The sequence below is a fragment of the Priapulus caudatus genome, unplaced genomic scaffold, assembly GCF_000485595.1.
Source record: "Priapulus caudatus unplaced genomic scaffold, Priapulus_caudatus-5.0.1 Scaffold774, whole genome shotgun sequence".
Lineage (NCBI taxonomy): Eukaryota > Metazoa > Priapulida > Priapulimorpha > Priapulimorphida > Priapulidae > Priapulus > Priapulus caudatus.
This window is the reverse complement of record NW_014577835.1, coordinates 2,180-22,019: the sequence shown is the minus strand read 5'-3', so window position 1 is coordinate 22,019 and position 19,840 is coordinate 2,180. Positions and strand designations below refer to the sequence as shown.

The 19,840-nt window shown below is 41.4% G+C and overlaps 2 protein-coding genes across 2 annotated transcripts in view; both read right to left on the bottom strand.

Annotated features, from left to right (window-relative positions):
* Nucleotides 1-3,595, bottom strand: part of LOC106813439 (PRKCA-binding protein-like) — a 4,205-nt gene extending 610 nt beyond the window's left edge. The window contains exons 1-5 of the mRNA XM_014817570.1: nucleotides 3,584-3,595; nucleotides 2,714-2,834; nucleotides 1,603-1,718; nucleotides 548-640; nucleotides 102-218 (exon numbers count right to left, since the gene is read on the bottom strand). Of these exons, the coding sequence (XP_014673056.1) occupies nucleotides 102-218; nucleotides 548-640; nucleotides 1,603-1,718; nucleotides 2,714-2,834; nucleotides 3,584-3,595 (459 nt within the window). The remainder of the gene's footprint in view (nucleotides 1-101; nucleotides 219-547; nucleotides 641-1,602; nucleotides 1,719-2,713; nucleotides 2,835-3,583) is intronic.
* An 11,668-nt stretch (nucleotides 3,596-15,263) lies between these two features.
* Nucleotides 15,264-16,251, bottom strand: LOC106813445. The gene is made up of 3 exons (XM_014817576.1): nucleotides 16,009-16,251; nucleotides 15,644-15,740; nucleotides 15,264-15,453 (listed from the first exon to the last, which is right to left on the bottom strand). Exons 1-3 carry the CDS (start codon nucleotides 16,190-16,192, stop codon nucleotides 15,300-15,302), a joined length of 435 nt encoding a protein of 144 aa, XP_014673062.1. The 5' UTR covers nucleotides 16,193-16,251; the 3' UTR covers nucleotides 15,264-15,299.
* Nucleotides 16,252-19,840: the final 3,589 nt, after the last annotated feature.

Below are 19,840 nucleotides of genomic sequence, written 5' to 3'. Positions count from 1 at the left end.
GAAGGTTCATTACCATAGGTGGCGCTGTATCAAAACAACATAACATCGGGGTACAGGCTAATACATTATGCCTGTGTACAGTGTAGATCTCAATATCTTACAGTATCGCTAACGTACCTGTACTCATAGTTGCCGGTCTCGACTCTGTAGAGAGGTTCCTGCAAGGATGCGTAGCTATACTCCTCATCATCCATCTCCTTCACCTTGAGGCAGTACGACTATAGACAGCAAACATTCCTAATCACAACCTGCTCCCACCTGCCAGCACGTACCAACAGAAACTGATTCGATTAGTCAAATATTAAGCGACCTACTAAATATCAAGATGAGATTTATTCGAGAAATTATTATATTATTTTTATCGAAAGATTATTAATGAACAATTAAAATTAAAAAGGCTGCAGTCATGTAAGTTTTTACCTTTCAGCAATGCAGAATGAAAATTTCATTTACTAATTACCTTAATTTGAATTGTTTTTAATAAGTTTTAAAACTAATTCATTTTAATTTTATCTTGAATTACTCTCCAGGTTTAATTAAGCTTTACCAGGTACTCAAACTTGGCATCTGCATATTTCTTGATGGTCAGCTTCGTGTCTGGAACAGCTTTATTCAGATATGTGCTCAGGTCAGCCAGCATCTGTGAAGGAGGCACACACATTACACTACTGAACACATGCATGCAGTTCCCTGTCAGCAACACGACTCATTGATCAAGAATCTATATATATAAAGTTGTTCAGCCGAATTAGTCCGTACTCGCATAACTAAAGAACTCCGCAGCCTAGATGAAAACTAAAGATATTTTCAGAATCACGTCTGGGAGGTGGTTTTGGCTAAAACAAAAATTTAAAAAAGTTAAAAATTCATAAAAATTATATTCATCAATAGATGGTGGTGCTTACAGATTAACATCACGTATGTGTGAATCCATGGTGTATACCCTTAATGGCGCAGTGGCCTAATCGCTAGAACATCTGTCTCCTACACCGGGATTCCGGGTTCGAGTCCCAGCCGGGGAACTTATTTTCCCCTTTTTTCCTTTTTTTCCCTTTACCTACCTCTTTAGTATATATTATTTTTAATTTTTTACTTTTTACTTTTCATTTTTTATTTTTAATGTCTTTTATCTTTTGATTTCTTATTATTTTTTAGTGTTTGGGATGGGATGGGATGGCATGATGGGATGGCATGGGATGGGATGGGATGGCATGGCATGGGATGGCATGGGATAGGATGGGATAGGATGGGATGGGATGGGATGGGATGGGATGGCATGACATGGCATGGGATGTGATGAGATGGGATGGGATGGGATGGGATGCGGTGCGATGGAATGGGATGGCATGGAATGGGATGGATGCATGAATGCATGGATGGATGCATGGATAGATAGTTAGATTTTGGGCATTTTCCTTTCAACCAAGCGGTCACCAACTGAGTAACGCCACTGATTTCCCCGGGGCAACGCCGGGTATCCCGATAGTACAATATAAGAGCAATATTGGCATGATAGTTATAATTCAATGATAATGATAATAATAATAATAATGATGATGATAATAATAATAATAATAACGAAGCCCTTGGCACATATCTCACCGGCTTCACAGTCTTTAGCAGCTTGATGCCGAACTTTTCCATCGTGCGATGTGCATCACCGAACTGCGTGAACGCCTCGCTAGCGTTCGGCTGCGGCTCTCGCACCCCGATCGCTGCTGTTGTTGTTTACTCGTGGCTGTTATTGTTTGTTTGCAGCGTTTGGTGACGTGTTTCAGACGGACTTGTTAAGAAGCTGGAGGAGATGGAAGGCAATGCGACCATCTACCGAGGATTGATGGATCACACACGTAAGATCATGCGTGCGATGTACGAGGTGTCAAAAACTCATAAAGGTAAGAGTGTGGCTTGCTGAATAGAAACTCACGATCCTTGTAAACAAGGAATATGCTTGTTATTGTGTAGGCGCGAAGAATGCTATTGTTGTTGTTTGTTACACCTCTGAGCGTTTGGAGACATGTTACCTTATACTCACAGCTGTTGTTGTTTGCAGCATTTTGGGAACTGTTGTTGTTTACTTACAGTTGTTATTGTTTGTTTGCAGCATTTACTGACATGTTGTTGTTTACTCGTGGCTGTTATTGTTTGTTTGCAGCGTTTGGTGACAAACGGCCGATGCGCTTGGCCTTAGCCGCGCCATACTCTGTAACGGTGCGCAGGGGTAGAATTTAACTTTTGAACACGGGAGTCCTACCCTCAAAAAGAGGGAGTCCGCAGCAAAATGAGGGAGTCCGCAGTCTGAAGGTCAAAATTAAAGATATTAACAGTAACGCACATGTGCTTATTTTTAAGATACATGCGGTTGCACGTCTGCCAAATTTTCTTTGGATATTTGCTGGAAAAATACGGTGATTCTGCGAGGCCGTGTTCTGGAACGAACTAGTTAGTGTGGCAGAATTTTCAGGGAGTCGCACGGACTCCTACATATGTCAAATTAGGGAGTCCGACAGTAAATCAGGGAGTATTTGACTCCGGACTCCCGTTAATTTCGGACCCTGCACTGTGTGCGCGGCAGTCAGCGCGAGTGTCCGCCGTACATCGTATAGCGCAGAGTGCGAGTTAGCAACGATAGTCCGTAGTTTTGCGACCCTCCCGTTCTATATCTCGGTCGCTCACCATTATATGTAGTACTGTCGTCAAGTTGGCAATGCACATGTTTTGGTCGAGCTCATCGTCTCCACGATGCGGTGCTTCAGCTTCTTTAGGATCACGTCGAGGGTCTTGCCCTGCGACGGCTCGGCGTGCAACTTGTTGTAGTTGATCGTCACTTTCTTCTGCAGCAACAAGACAAAGCAAAAGACACGTATTAATGCACTTCGATAATGACGTGATAATAAAAGTGTAAAATGAAGTTCTGCTTGTTAGAGTTCATCATCACTTTCTTCTGCAGCAACAAGAGAAGGTTAAAGAAGTTTGTTAATGCACTGAAAAAATACAGATTGTACATAACAGTGTGTAAAGGCTTACGATTGGATCGAGATGTTCTAGTTTGGCTCGGGAGGCTTAAGATTGGCTCGGGAGGTCATTTTGGCCCGATTCGAATTTTGAATCGGGAGCAGATCGGGTCGGATAGTGTGCGAGGGCTTACGACGCGACTCAGATAGTGTGCGTGGCCATCCGACCCGATCGACGAGCGCTGAAGGAAATTGACCAATCACAGAGCTACGCCATGGAAACCGCATTCCAATGGAATGGCATTCGAACCATGGGAAACACTCCCGACGCTTAGTACACAATAAATCCGCTTGGAACGCCACGAGAGTGCCATGGTTTGCGTCAACTTTGAGTCGGACAGTGTGCGGTGGCCTCCCGATCGATCGGGATCGGGTCGGATAGTGTGCGGGGCGTTAGTGCTGTGCACAGTGCAAAATCGGATAGTGTGCGGCTAGCATAAGGTATACAAAGTATGTAATCGCTAAATGGCTTATAATACTGAAACACTTCAAGTCATTCACTCATGGCTTTTCTACACGGGAGAAGAAAGATCTGCATTGGCCCGGTAATTGGAAAGTATGAAACTTACTTTCGAATACATAGAATAGAGCAATCACTAGTACTCTGGATTACTATCATTCCAAATCAATGTATGCAATTTTTTATTGCATATATGATAACTGGAGTCATGTTAAAACTCGATCCCAAAATGTGTAGAGAACACACAGTGAACCACCAAATTACACAATCTAAAAGTGCCCCTAGGCCACCCGTAAAAAATCGTTTGTTTCCCCTTTACCTACTCGCCTCTCAGGGTACCACCAGTGTTTGCCACTGAGCAGAAAAAGCTGTAGGCCTGCAGGGCCTATAGCTCCTAAAAGCTGCAGGCCCGCCAGCCAAGCTGTAGGCCCGCCAATTTTGGAGCAAATTTCAGTAATGAAACAGCATATCATGTTCTTCCTTGTGTTTATTAGTCATTATCAATGTCCATAATCATAATCCCTCTGTTTTTCCTTCCTCTCGTCGGATGACTGTTTATGCTTCTTTGCCGGGGGCTCACAATTAAGGAAACGCCACATCGTTGTTATATATATGTAGCTTCTTGGTAACTACGACTCTCCACTTTGACAGCAGAGAGACAGACTGGTAGTCTGGTACACATCGGGGACTTCTATGAGGGTCTGGGGGCCAGAACATTTTTGAAAATTATAAGCTCTGAGATGCAATCTAGAGCCATTTCAGGGTACTCCAATAGCTTACAACTAGCAACACTTTTTGGTGAAAAAGGAAAAAATTATGTAAAATTTACCTACTGTAAAATTTTGATGGGCACTGGGGAATTCCGTCTACTTGCAACTGCTCAAAATTCATACATTCTTTAGTTTACTCCAAAATATACTAGCATTAGCAATTAGTATGATACTTGTGTAATAATGTTTAACAAAGACGTATTTTGTTGACTGCTATATAATATACTCAGTTGTAAGGAGTATTACAATATAATTAAAATAATATAAAAGATTTTCATCTTGTTTTTTTAATTGTAAAGCCAGTACGTTTACGTTTGCACTTAGCACTCTTACAGATTACATACTCGTTTACAGTTTTACATTGCAAATCTCTGTTGTATCAGCTGCTCCCGCACACGCCTCCCATCTGCATTGTCATTAGGTCTCTCGCCCACATTAATATCGTCATCTCCGAATTCAGCCTCATTCTCATCAGGGGGGAGAGGGATCTTCTCTCTTACTGCAATGTTATGTAGTACAGCGGTTGCCATAATTATCCGACATGCTCTGTCCGGGGTATACCGTAGTGCTCCACCTGTAGACAGATGTAGGCATCGGAAGCGTAGTTTCCACACACCAAATGCACATTCTATTTTGTACCGTGTGCCCTTATGAGCACGGTTATATATCTTCGTTCGGATTCTGTATTTGGATTCAGGGTAGGTGTCATGAGAGATCTGGTCCAAGTGGATACCCACTGTCACAAAGCAGCCAACCGTCAATGTTTCCCGTTGCGAACGTATTTCCGATGTGTGCGTTTTGGAAAACAAAAGTCGTTACTACTGCCCGGCCAGCGAGCCACAATGTTGACAAATTCTAGGTTAGCGCTGCATATGCCTTGCACGTTTATCGAGTGGTACTGTTTTCTGTTGACGTACATATATGTTCATCATACTTAGGCGCAGCTATTGCAATGTGTGTGCCATCAACACATCCACATACGTTAGGAAGGGGGCAGCCCTATAGTCTAGACCGAAGGTCCGATAAACCGAATATTGCAAAGGGTTAGAGTTAGGGTTAGGGTTAAGGTTAGGGTTAGAGTTAGGGTTAGGGCATATATATGGTTTATAGTGGCATCGGTGGATGTGCGGCATATATTCACGTTCGAATACGGCATCAGTGGATGTTCGGATGCGTAGCCTGGAGGCTAGGCGACCGATTCCGGACGTGTAGCCACTGCGTATTCGAATAAACCTTCGGTCTATCGGACCTTCGGTCTATAGGGCTGTAACCCGTTAGGAAATCATGGAACGTTAGGAATAAAGAGGAGAGACGCTCTGTAAATTATTCTTGACAGCGATGCCTTGCTGATTTCCAGTATATCGTTAGCCTTACGCATTGTAGTGAAGTGTTTTTGGAGGTACGTGCTAATTACTGTAGCATCGTGTGCCACATGCACGGAACTCGTTATACATACTAATAATACTCGCGACACGCGTAGGACCTACGTAAATCGGTGGCATAAACAATCATTGCAATACATACATGCATGGTAAACTAGTTACACAACCTTTGTTATACTCCTTGTGCAGAGTTTAAACTAATTCTTTGTCCCAATAACATGTATGATAAACAGCCAAGACTATTTTTATTACGAAAGCTCTTATTTCATGGTAGTTTAGTGCAAATTTTGTATTTTTATTGGTTTTATATACACCATAGAGTGCTCCGCTAAATTTAGCGGGACGTGCAGAGCTCCCGCTAAAGTTGTCCGCTAAAATGCGGTAAATAGCGAGCGACTTTAGCAAACGGAGGTTCGTGAAACGCGTCCTCTGCTATTTAGCGGACACTCGGGAGTTATAGCGGAGGAGATAGCGGAGAATATAGCGAACAGAGTTTTGTAAAACGCGCCCCAGATCCCCCACCCCAAATCTTCTAGAAAAAATAAAAATTGAAAATCTGTATTTTTTATTTCCGTCGACCTTTTCTCTAAGAAATATGAATAAAAAAAATGTAAACTTGCACAAACAGTTTATAATAAAAGTAAAAATAATTACAAGTTTTTTTTTTACCTTACCGAGTCAACAACAACAACAAAAATTCTGTAAACCAACAAAACAAAAAAAGGCGGCCTGAGGAAGATATTGATGAAAAATCGTTTTCATTGTTTTATTGATTAGCAGATAATTATGGTAATTATAGGAACTTGATTGTTTACAAGCAGGTAGCGGTTGACCAAATAAGTACATATTGTAATTAAGTTTGCTGAACCTGAGTCACGGTTTAGAAGCGTGCCACCATTGTTGACGTACACATGCAAACACAGACTGACGGACGGACAGATGCTCAGCTGACATAGTCAGATGAGCTAAATATGAATCTTAAAGCTTACCATTTTCGTTTTTATTAATACGTGGCTTTTTGGGGGGGCTATCCCAGATAACATGCTGACGTTGGGCCAACGTTGGCCCAACGGCTGTCTCAGCCCGCATGCCAAACGTTGGGCCAACGTTGCCCAACGGATTTTGGCTCGTTGGGGCAACGTTCGCCCAACGTTGGCAGCGCGACGTTGGCCCAACGCTGGCCACGTTGGGCCAACACGTGCCCAACGTCATATGCCAACGTTGGCCCAACGTTTATATTGCCAACGTTGGCCCTAACGTCATATTGCCCAACGTGGCCCGGGAACGTCATATTGCCAACGTGGCCCAACGTCAATCTAATTGCAATCGTTGGCCCAACGTCATATTGCCAACGTTGCCATGCCAACGTCATATTGCCAACGTTGGCCCAACGCATATTGCCACGTTGGCCCACGTCATATCTGGCCTACGTTGGCCGAACGCTCATATTGCCAACGTTGGCCCAGCGTCATATTGCCAACGTTGGCCCAGCGTCATATTGCCCACGTTGGCCAACGTCATATGCCTACGTTGGCCCAACGGATTTCTGCTTCAGCGCGCCAACGTCTTGCGCCACCGTCAATTGCCAACGTTGGGCCAACCATAGCCAATTAATTTACAGTTATAATGTAGAGATCAACCAGTGAATATAAGAAAAGAAACATATGCATAAATTATAAAAGGCATAAATATAATTAAGCTTTATTTACATTTCAACACATATTGCCTATCAAAATAAATACATCACAATTAACTGAATTTCATACATATATATCTATACATAAAATAACATTCATCACATATCATGGAATCATCTCATAGCCTACGATAAATAATTATGTTAATACTCTAAATGGTGAGAACAAAAAGTCATATATGTGTGTGTGTGTGTGTGTGTGTGTCGCGTGCGTGCGTGCGTGCGTGCCGTCGCGTGCGTGCGTCGCTTGCGTGCGTGCGTGCGTTGCGTGCGTGCGGCGTGCGTGCGTGCGTGCGTGCGTGCGTGCGTGTGTGTGTATATCGGACGCACCAGCACCATATCGTCGGCGTTCTGTAACACTCGTAAGTGCCATTTTGATAAATTTACAGGAAGCATTAAAACTGTTTAACAACGATACTTTTCATCGACCAATGTATGGCACATAAATTAATAATCGAAGGCAGGTATTTAATGTATAGCAGTCTATATTTTGCATACAATTAGTTAGACCTCATATGATGGACATATCGAGGTTTTTAATAGTATTGATATATGGAGATACGAGGTTTATTATAAGCTATCTGCATCGTTGACCTGTGTCGTGTTCTCTGCGCATGTACGAAGAATAACTTAGTAACATCTAATAGATGTTAAACAAACTGTACTGTGAACCATGAACATTATTCACAAAAAAACAAGTAAGTATTATACTAGCATGTAGATGCCACATAAAACCATTAAATATAACTCTACGAAGGACGGAGAACCATGCTGCTGGAATTCCAAATACATCGTACCACATATAGGGTAGGCCGACATTTATCAATTCAATGTCCGCAATTGATGCAAGAATGTGTGATAAATCCCTGGGATAGCCACTTCAGTTGTTGTTAGTGGATTAAACTTGGTACTCCTTGCATTGACAAGTTTCTCGTCGTACACATGCTGACATGGTCATCTGCAGATCGCGCTCGGGGGGGGGGGGTGCACGCTTGGTTTGAGGATCTCCATTTCCAATTCACAGTACGAGAGCTTGTATTGTAATCCCTCGACAGTACTAATCGCGCCTCTAGACTCTGTACGGTAGGTCTCCCGATCGCCTGCCTTGGCGATCGAAAGCACATAAGTTCAACGAACTGAAGTTCTTGATAGAAGCGATGCTGCCATATTATACGGGAACGGCCATGGATGCGTCGAGTTTTCTCCATGGCCTCGACATAATTTCGGACGAGTTAAATGTTCACAGTTTTTTTCAGTTGTCTCTCAATTACAGAGTGAGCCGCTGTCGACTCCATCTGGGTATGGCCTTTCTCGGAGTACTTTTTTGCAAAACTCAATTTCTTGTGTGTTTAGCGAAGTGCAGAGCCATGTGTGGATCATTGTGCTGTTTTCGTACTTTTGTAAGATGCATCCATCACTGTAAACCAAAATGAATGGTACTTCGTAGTTGAGGTTGATACAGGTAATCATGGACGCCATGACGCAAATTCGTTTGCTGTTAATCCACGCTGCACACTGCGTCCAAAACATAACAGATGACATCGTTGTGTGGCCATGTTGTATACGGTGAAATATGTGTACCGGCAAGCTGGTTTTGTAATACAAAAGCTGATGCTTTCATCTGAGGGTGCAAGCAGAACACCTGTAAAGCCACTATCAAGACGACAGTATTTTCGCCGGAGTAGCCTTCCTGTAGCGCACGTTCTGCTAAGTATTTGTCGTTGCTCTTTTCCTGTCTTGCCGATCTTTTTTCTGCAGTGGCTCATTCCCACAGCTCATCCGTTACGTTCACGGCTTCATGGCGCAGGCAAGGGTTGTCACACTTGATCCTTAGAGGGTGGAATATCCTGGTTTCAGGTGTCCAGCTTCTTGTTTTCAGGATCTTCTAGAACCCAACGGAGCTCTGGGGTTCCTCGATGCACCTGTAGACAGTGCGCGTACGGTCGGACAAGCTCCTGATGTTTGGCTCAGAGATAGCAGCTTCGGGAAGAGGAAGACAGTGAATGCGATGGTAATTTAGGAAGTTTCCAACAGAATTCTGCCCTCATAAATTGTTGCGTCATCTCCATCGATCTGTGTAGTAGCCTGATTGGCGGGTTTCACATGATGTGGCGCTGCAGCGCCAACCTTCAGGCTGACGATATCCTCCGATGGCTACGCGTTGGACAAGAACATTCGCTTGCATATAGGCTGTCCTTACGGCCGTTTTGCTGCAGATGGTAACATAAGGTTAGCATTTCTTCTCAGAAGTAGAATTGGCGTCCGCGTCTTCTGCGACTTCTAACCGTGTATGCCACCATGCTGTGCAACATATATCCTCGCTTTGTTCCCAGCGACACTGTTTGCCAAGAAGTGCGTGGACTATTTCCAGACTCGAGTCATCTTCCCCGAAACTGTGACATTGTCGAGAATCTGACAGGCTTTTGCAATACAGCGTGGTTCATTTGCTTCCTGCTCTTCAGTAGCTTATGAACTGTTTATCCTTCTTTCGTTCCCTTCATACTGTCTCTCTTTCTGCCGCTTAAGCTGGTTGGTATTTGATGCACAGACATGCAGGATCAGATTGCCTTTCTTGCCTTTTTACGCCTGGCCATGGGTTCCAAGCATTCATCGCGTGTGTTGTGTATGTCTGTCGTAGTCGTCGTCGTCAATAACCAGCATCAGTTCTGACTAGTGAGTGCGGATTCGATTGAGGATACAATGCGATGCATCCAGAATGCTCATAATCAGGGATCTGTAACGATTCCCAGTGTCATCATTTGGCGACGCTGGTTCCTGGTGGGATCGGTTGATATGATCTGGGGTTTGAGGCTCTGGGAACTACTTCTATCATCACTTTCGTTCGCGACCAGTAGGACTAAGTAAGATCTCTGTATCATTCTCGGTTTGTTGCATGGGTGACGATGCCTAGCTAATATTCGATATTTGTCCCATAGGGTCAGTCTAAATGTGCTCGATCAATGACAGGTACCCGGTGATAGCATAATTATCAACAACACGACTTGGACCCATTAACGACGCGTAGATGGCAAGTTGTTGACAGATCGCTTTGCACGGCGTCGCTCTCGCAACATGTGTAGAAGGGACACAGAGACAGTCTGGTCGCAACTGAAAAAGACAATTTACTGAAATAAATTTTTCGGATTTGTTTGCCATTAAAACAGAAAACTCCATGTTTCTTGAAGGCATATAATGGCATATATGAGCTGCTAATAATGTTTAATGTGTACAGCATGCCTGATTTGCAAATTATTTTATTAGATTTGAGGCAATTGGAATTACATCGGAACCCAAATTCTAGACCATATTGCAATAAATAAGGTCTTGTCAAATATTGATCAAACATTTTACTCCAGCTTGAAATGTATCCCAAACGAATCCGCGTATTGATGTACCGCACAGGATAGGTGCTAGTGCACCCTCGGCTGCTTATCTCATAAATATTAGGGCTAATATGGCCGTACATTGTAATAGCCAATCACATTGATAACCGTACTTTGCATTTTTAGCATTGCGCTAAATGTGTAACGCGTTTTAAGGCATAGTTTCTATGTGATGCAAAGAAGAATTAAATGTCGACTAAACAAAAGAACTGAACGAAATAGGCTAAGACACCAATTCAGAGCACATTATTCACTTATATATATAAATGGCCGTGCTGGACCATCACACCTTATTCACTTTACTTGGGATGACCTTCTATTTTAATTAAAACATCCATTTCATATTCCATCTTCGAAGTTCTGAGTTGTACAGTAAAGTTATTACCATCATGTGGCTTTGTGATTTGGTGGCGTGCCTGCTCGAGTTGCAGTATTTGTGCGGCTCTGGGGCTATAGCCCAACGATAAAATGCTAACTGTAACAAACAGAGCTATAACTTATTTACAATTTCAGAATTAAAATTGACATAATTATAGAGATCTACGCGACGGCAACAATGACTTAAGTGTTAGATGAACAAATATAATAGAACAGTATGTAACCTATGTTTAATGTTTATTTAGTTGTATTTGTCTGATAAAACCTCCTAAGGTCGCATTAACAAACACAGAACTACATATTACCTTATAGTGCTTACATGCATCAGATCAGAGTTTATAGAAATATACATAATACATAAGCAAACCGATAGATAGATCTATGCTTTACGCTTGTGATCAAACGCAACACAAAACGGATCAAAAAAGAAAAAAACACGTGTGGCAGGCAAAGCTTCCAATGTGCGCGCCACATAACGCGGTCCAGCGGAGGAGTTACGGAGGTGTTTATAAGAACACTACGGTAATGGTACGAGTATTTTACTCGAGAACACGAATTTGAGCAATGGAGTAGATTTATTTCCAGCGTGATCGTTTGGATATTTTGCGTTGCTAGCCACTTATGAGGGTTTGATCAGAACATGGAGGGATCTCAGGTAGCAGTGTGCCAAAAAACGATTTTGAAGGAAAGTCGGATGATACGAGGTTTTAATCAGAACGCCGACAGATATATATGATATATTAATACTACCGGCCGTAGGCCAGAAGCTTTATATTGGGGGTTCTATTTTAAATTTGGCAATTTGTGAAGCGGCGAAGCGACCGAGCAGGAGGAGGTGTGGGAGGGGGGTTCCCTCCTGCCAGCACGAGATTGGAGATTTGGCAAATATTACACTGAAATGCAGAGCGATGCTTTCTGGTGGCATACCTGAGGTGAAATTCTGCAAATTTTCAAATGACAAGCTTTTTTTTTTGTGGTGGCCATAGGTTGATTGACCAGCACTTTTGCTGTATATACATATACTAATATATACCAACCACACATATATATATAGTAATATATATAAAACAGCTAAAAGTAGCTGTCAATCAACGCATGGTGGGGCAATAAATGCTGGTACTACATGCATAATATAAATTTAGCGACTTCGTAGTTATAGCGTTGAAATAGGTTTCCTCACATTAGCAACTACATCACAACTGAAAGTTATTTTTGATATCGCGAAATCGAAAGCATCATTGCAGCACTGGAGGTTAAACATAAATATACAAGTTATATACTGAGCACTGTAGTTAGCTTTTTCGCACGCATATTTAGAAATAGCATCACCAACTGAAGTTATTTTCTATATCGCGAAATCGAACATCATTCAGCACTGCCATGGAGGTTAAACAAAAAATATACAATTAGTGGACACTGTAGTTAGCTTTTTCCGCATATTTAGAATACATCAACAACTGAAGTTATTTTATATACGCGAAAATCGAAACATCATTCAGTCACGGAGTTAAACAAAAATATACAATTAGTGACAGCTGTAGTTTAGCTTTTCCGCATATTTAGAAAATACATCACAACTGCAAGTTAGTTATATAGTCACGAAAATCGAAACATGCATTCAGCCACTGGAGGGTTAAACAAAAAATATCAATAGTGACACTGTATTCAAGCTTTTCCGCATATTTATAATAATATACTGCACAACTGTTAACAAGGTAACAAGGTAAGCAAAGTTCTTTTTTATAGAATTTACAGTGAAGTCATATATCCCGGAAATAATTACAACAAAACACTGTTATGATATAAGGTGGTAAAGTATATATAATATAACACCACCCCACAACAATGTATAATAATATATATTATAACTATCCTTGCCACCGTTATATAATCATGTGATGTTTGTCGTGGGAAATATACTGATGCATGCTCGCATGGCACTAACTAACCATGCCTGGGTGGTGCATGCACTTAGGGCGTGTGAGTCGAGGCAATCGGCCTATCTGAGAACTGCAAATAGATTCTGAAAAACAACACATCAATATAGAGTCCTGCAGAGGCTATGGTGTGGATTGCTTCGTGTAGGTATCGCGACATATCAAGAAGAAAATTAACTGTCCATATATGAAGTTAGTTATATTGGCATGCACAACGCAAGGTATCAAACGTTTGTAATGGTAGATTTACATGTAATGAAAGAGAAGAGAGAACAGTGAAGAGAAACTAAAATTGAACAGTGCAATATTTCCTGCCGCATAGGTAATTATTGTGTAAGGGTTTTTAACACTAAAATCTGGATCAAAGCATTATTAGCATTGATTAAATATTATGAATGTTAATACATGTGCAAGACGAGTGTTGAGGAAATATACGTGAGATATCTGTAAAGATTATAGGCAAGTCGATTGAGGCAGTAGCAGCGCAAGTTACAGGGAGTTACCTGGATGCTGTGAAGCGAATATGGCATTGCGAAACGAGACAAATAATAATTAGAAATGAATCGACCATTGAGAACTGCTTACGACTGACATTGGCGAAAAATTAAAGCTTACTTACTTCTTCCATCTCAGCTGCCACACTCCGCTGCTTCCTCCGTCACGGTCGGCAGCATACTTAAGCCACTTCTTCACGACCGACTCAATGTCCGCAATAGTGGCCGTTTGGGTTAGGGGGTTTCTTTTGACACATTCTAAAATCAAAAAACATGATTTAATTGGCAATCATAAATTAAAATATGGTGGAAAATATGTCCGATTTGGTCAATAAACTACCAAGATTGAGATTACTAAACAAAACGGCTTGAAACGGTCTTTTAAAAGTGAAAACACATGCTTTGGTCATATCATGATTATATGAAACAATGTAATTTAGTGCAGCGACTGATAGATATTGTGGCCAGCTTCAAGATTTTTGAAGCCTCTCTTATTCCTCCCCTGCAGAATGAAGGCGTGGCGAGGCTAAGTTCCTGAGCAGCAGGCTTCGCAGGAAGGCGCGACGCATTCTGCTTCTGTCGAACCCTGCCCCAGTAACATGGGAGATACGCAATCTAAATTTAAATGCATGGGATAGTAAATAGTAAACTCCTAACACATTTATAGATTAACTATCAGAATATCTATTAATAATTAATTGATACATAATCGATCTAATAACTGAATACAGATAATCAATATCAGATTTATTTTTTAGGTTTGTTATTTTGAGAAAATAACCTACAACCCACAGTAGATGGCTGAATTTACACATAATTCTCTAATCACAAGCCCTTGTTTCAAGAAAAGTGACACTTTTCACATGAAAGGGATACATCCAGTACGCAATTGACGTTCCTCCACATATTGCTATGCCTCTAGCAAGAGCTCTAGGGTGTCGACTGTCCTCATTCTTGCTAGGGAGGGTGAGTCCATCGGCAAGGTGGTCTGCTCCAATCCTCTCTGCTGCAGGATTGATTTTAAAAGCATGCGAGGAATGCTGGTCTGTGCCAATATCTCGCGCACCTCCGCTCCATCATCCGGATTAGCTTTGTTCCCGCTCACGCTAAATACTGGAACAATCACGCATAATTTTCCGCGCAGTAACTTAAGGCGTATAAGCAGGGGCTTGAAACTATATTTACATTGCGTCCAGCTCCACTCATTCAAGCTAGTAAATGTCTTGACTGCCAGCATTTTTCGCGAGTGTCAGTAGTACACAGCCTGGCTTCTTTGGCCTCTCATCAGTGCCAAATTATATACGATGTTTTTTCCATATCAAACTGGATAATATACAAATTGTAATATAATAGCAAGTCTCAGATTTAAGAATGAATATCAAGCATGATTCAAAGAACTCACCCCCCCCGCCACACAAGCCACCCATACCCCCATGACAGGCTAACGGTTCTCCGCGTACTTCATCATTAGCAGCACTGGCAGAGAATTAGGACTGGTAAATATTGTTAATGGCTGAGTAGATTTTAATAGCATCCCTATAGCCCCTGCTCAGTGACATTTCTCAGTTAGTACAAACCTGATATAATAGTAGGCCTAGTCGTAATAAATATATGTTAAGAATATTCGGCACCATAATACCCTAGAGGAAATTTAGTATCCTCAACTTTAATTGTGGAGACAGTTATCAGGTCCTGAACCAATCAGGTGCTGCTTATAATTTTACTACATAGACTTTGAATGTTTCCTGAGCAGTCCTGCTCTGACGTGCCTGCGGTGTTGTCCGTTCAGCCACAGGCATGCTCTTCTGCAGCATTGTTGGTGGTGTTGGTGGCAGCGGCGGCAGAGAATTCGAACCTCTCTCCATCGTTTTCTTTTTTGGTGTGGGGGAAACCTCCAGCTCGATCACTATCTGATTCCTCTATGTACCTTAAAGTAGGCCTATAAAGTAGTGAGACAGCATGTTATTTGTGTAAAATACTCTAGATATACGGCTATTTGAACTGTACAATGAACAATTAATCATCATTAATACAAATTTTCAACACATCCACAGTTAGACCAAATCAATATTGGAAAATTTAACAATACTGAATCATTATTACAGAAACATATAATAAATGCTGCTTACCTTTTCTTTCTTTTCTGCGTACCATTGTCCTCGTCGGACTGCAGGTCGGATGTATATTCTGCCTTTCGTAGCCTTTGTCTTGCCTTCTCATAATGACCTGATGAATTATGTAAATATACGGTTTAAAATTGTTGCAGTTTGAGGTGACCTAATACCAATTCGACATTTAGCATTTAGACATTGCTCGCAACTTTCTGTGGCAGTCATTTCGTATTAGTGCAAATAACAGGCAGTGTACAAAGGATTTTTATGCTCCCAATATGACAAGTTTATGATAAAAGCTTGTAAAATACACGAATATAGTATCGAAAACACATGAATTTAACAGTTACAGGCAACCATTTCATTATTTTCAAGTGACTTACTTGCAGTGGTTAGTTGACGTATTTCGTACGTATTCCAACACTCTTTTGGGGCACCGCGATTCTTAATAAGATTTTGAATCGTCCCGCTGGAGTGTGGTGGCCATAGCACGCTATCGTCTCTTAACCAAGTGTCTGGCACAGCCTCCACCTCTCCCGTTTCCGTGAATTCAATTATCACATACATGCTAAAATTCCAAAAAAACAAGATCAGATTAGTCCCATCTCATATCGGTAGAAATTATTATTATTTATTCATCTGATTATAACTCTTAATTAGCTCTAATTAGATTCAAATAAAATACACTGCTCAAAGAATTGAGACGAAAACCGACAGAAGAAGAGATCGTAGAGAGAGAGAGAGAGACAGGGACAAGAGACAGCCAAGACAGAGACAGAGACAGAGAAGGACAGGGACAGGGACAATGACACCTCTGCGACATCCTCTCTTTATTTTCGGTGACACTCGCGGGCATGCAGGGACATGGCGACAGTGGACAGCGGACAGGGACAGGGAAGGGACAGGGACAGGGGCACAGGGACTCAGGGGACAGGGGACAGGGGACAGGACTAGGGACATAGACAGTAAGACCAGAGACAGAGACACGAGACAGAGTACATATCGAGCATCTCTAGATTCGACCATACTTCCGAGATCATGGGACCACCGCGGACCACTATCGAGACATATCGATGAACGATCGACACACGCAGATACGCTCGAGAGTTAGATATCGAGAGAGATATGATTATAGTATTACATAATGTTTTATAAAAGTACTCATCAGATCGGTCGCATTTTGATGCCCGCAGAGTTAGGGGGACACCTTCTTCCAGTACCTCCAGCACATGGCTCCCGCAGAGAGCGGAGGCGTAGGCGAAGAGAGAGTTGAAAAGATAGAGATCACTATACATGCTAAAATTCGCCAAAACAAAAACTCTCAGATGACAGTTTAGATCCGCTCTATTTCATTCTTGTAGACAATAATTACATTATTAATATTCATTGTTAAATCATTAATTTGCCATAATTCAAAAATAGCAATGTAGCATGTAAATTTAATCCAAGCACAGTGAGAGATTAGTGAAAAAAGGCAGTGTTTAAAGTATTTACAGTGGTGCATTTCTGATGCCCAGACGTTAGGGGGGCACCTATTCACCAGACACCCGATGGCACGAGAGAGCGAGACGTAGGTGAAGAAAGAGTGAAAAAGATCGATGATCACATAATCAATGATCAAGCAATGATCATTCGATTATGCAATGATCAAGCAATGATCAAGATCGATGCTAAAATTCCACACAAAAAACTCAGATCAGTTTAGTCCCATCTCATACCGGTAGAAATTATTATTATTAATATTATTGTTAAATCTTAATTGCCTAATCTTAAACTACAAGATGCATTAAATAATAAGAGAGAGAGAGATAATTGATAGGAGTGTTGTATTTTACAAGTGTGGCATTATAGTTATTGATCACACACGTAGTTAGGGGACTAGTATGGTGCAGAGCCTTATATTATTAACATGGCATTATCCCGAGAAAGTGAGACGTAGGTGATAGATAGAGTGGAAAAGAGAAAAATATAGAGAGAGTGCGCGAGACAGAGATAGTGAGAGCGCATGGTAGGTGAAAAGGCTCAACTATAGTCACTGCTGGTGGTAACTACAAGTAATTACAAAGATTGTTGTAAACTATGAAGAAGGGGTATCGCTACATAGGATTCCTTATACGGCAACAGTACATATTTCTGTCTAATGTTTATGACCGCAGTAGATTTTTGTTTTGCATTGAGATGAGAAACCAAATGTATATCTAATAGTTTTGAGTCAAGCGGATACTCAAAAAAACTGTGATCAGTGCAATACCTATTAAATACTATGAACTTTGTGGAGTTATAAGACACAATATTCTTAATCAGAACCAAACTCTCACCGACCCTGACACAATTATCACTTGGACGTAGTGAAATATAGAAATTAGTAAGATATGCTTCTTTATACTGCGATGAAACTCGAAGGTTAGATGGAACTGGCCCATTGAAATGTTCCTTGTATACGCCAACGCCTCTCTTTGGTTCTAAATGTGGTTCTACTATCTGCTGTTCTGAAATTCGCCGAATGATCTGCTGAAGTGGAGAGGATGGTTTTCGAGCCATTCTCTTAACGCTTCCCAAAAAATTTTCAAACGGAAATGAGGAGAAGTTGTCAAGGGCCCCAAACATTCTGACATCTTCTGCTAAATGCACCAGGCTATGTACATTATACCCTATCATTTCCTTGCCATACAAACTTCCATAACTCTGTACAAACATAAGAAGTATCTGATGAGCAAAATCACAATAATCTATAGAGTGTGAGGGACTTGCAAGTAGGTAGATTCCAACATATAATAGGAGGAAATGTTTGTATACGTTATCAGACAATCGTCCCATTAAAACCACTGGACCTGTCTGTATACAACAAAAACTGTCGAAACTCGGTCGCCTTCCATCGTTCAATTTCGTTAAGAGACCTTGGTTTTCGAGCAAATTCTCTAGGAATTCTGTCCCTCATTGAACAAAGTGAGCTTGATATCATTTTAACACTATGGGTTCCAATTCTACATATCAGAGGGCCTTTGATCCAAAACATAAGTAGACGACGCATGACACCTAAGCATACAGCATGCATATAATCTATAGGAAACTGACTAACCATTCCCAATGACAATTCTGCTAAAGGTGATGGACCTCTGTGATGGTCTTCATTTTGCATCGCATTAAACTGTACATTGGTTCTGAGTGGAGGATCGATGACTGGATATGTCATTCTGTTAGAGACATAGACACCTGGCTGGGAACATTTATCACACCCGTAATAACCATTATGATTCTTGGTGTTCTTGATAAAGGCACGTGCTGGAGTATCACAAATAAATGAAGACATTTTAATCTGATAAGTCCTGCCTAAATATTCTATCCCACACCCATTAAGACGTTTCATCTCATCAACAAAATCTGCAAGATATTCGCTAAGGTTCTTAGGCTTGGTTGTACCACAAAAAAGACCAACAATAAAGGGTTCTTTTAATGGAGACTGATTTAGCATACACAATATTGGCCAGAACTGTAAGTTAGAAGATTTGAATATTGGAAGACCATCAACGTTTATCTGCAGCGTAAGACACTCGAATGGTTTTAAACTAGAGTCCACTGCCAACCTAGACAAGACACCAGATAAAATTCCGAAATGATAGTATGAACCACCAGCAATTTCTTTAACATTGGAGACCACTTTAGTTTTAAGAAGTGTTCGGGGATCCTTTGGTAGACTTGAATGAAATACCTGAAGGATGACCAAGAGTGCGGAGAGAGCAGTATGAGTGATTTTATACTTTGTATCCCATGTTGCCAACTTATCATTTAGACTAGACCCTGCATCAGAATCACTGTCATTACAAGATAGAGGATTGTTTGCCTGACCAGCATCAGTGGTTGTAAACGACATATCTTCATATACATCACCAGTTTCAGACACTGACGATGAACGTGCATCACTTTCACTGTCAGTACCAGACAGAGTACTGTTTGCCTGACCGCCAGCATCAGTGATTGTAAACGATTATCGTTTTTGTCAGTGCCAGCTAGGGCTGTAACCGTCCTCTTCAGTATATTTTATATATTCAGTATATTTTCAGATATTTTATCAAAAATATCTCTAACTGCACGAGGTAATATGCCTTGCCGTGCTTCCTCCACGTTTTGCAGTTGACTTCCAAGTGTGTATGTTTTGCCACTGCCAGTTTGGCCATATGCCAAAACTGTGGCATTATAGCCTGAAATTCAGAAATT

Bases quoted from the DNA above. Each gene is read 5' to 3' on its own strand.
- LOC106813445 (XM_014817576.1), bottom strand. From the start codon at position 16,192: ATGTATGTGATAATTGAATTCACGGAAACGGGAGAGGTGGAGGCTGTG. The intron at 15,741-16,008 runs GTAAGTCACTTG...ATAATTCATCAG, and splicing joins ACGTCAACTAACCACTGCAA to GTCATTATGAGAAGGCAAGA. The intron at 15,454-15,643 runs GTAAGCAGCATT...ACTACTTTATAG, and splicing joins ACGCAGAAAAGAAAGAAAAG to GCCTACTTTAAGGTACATAG.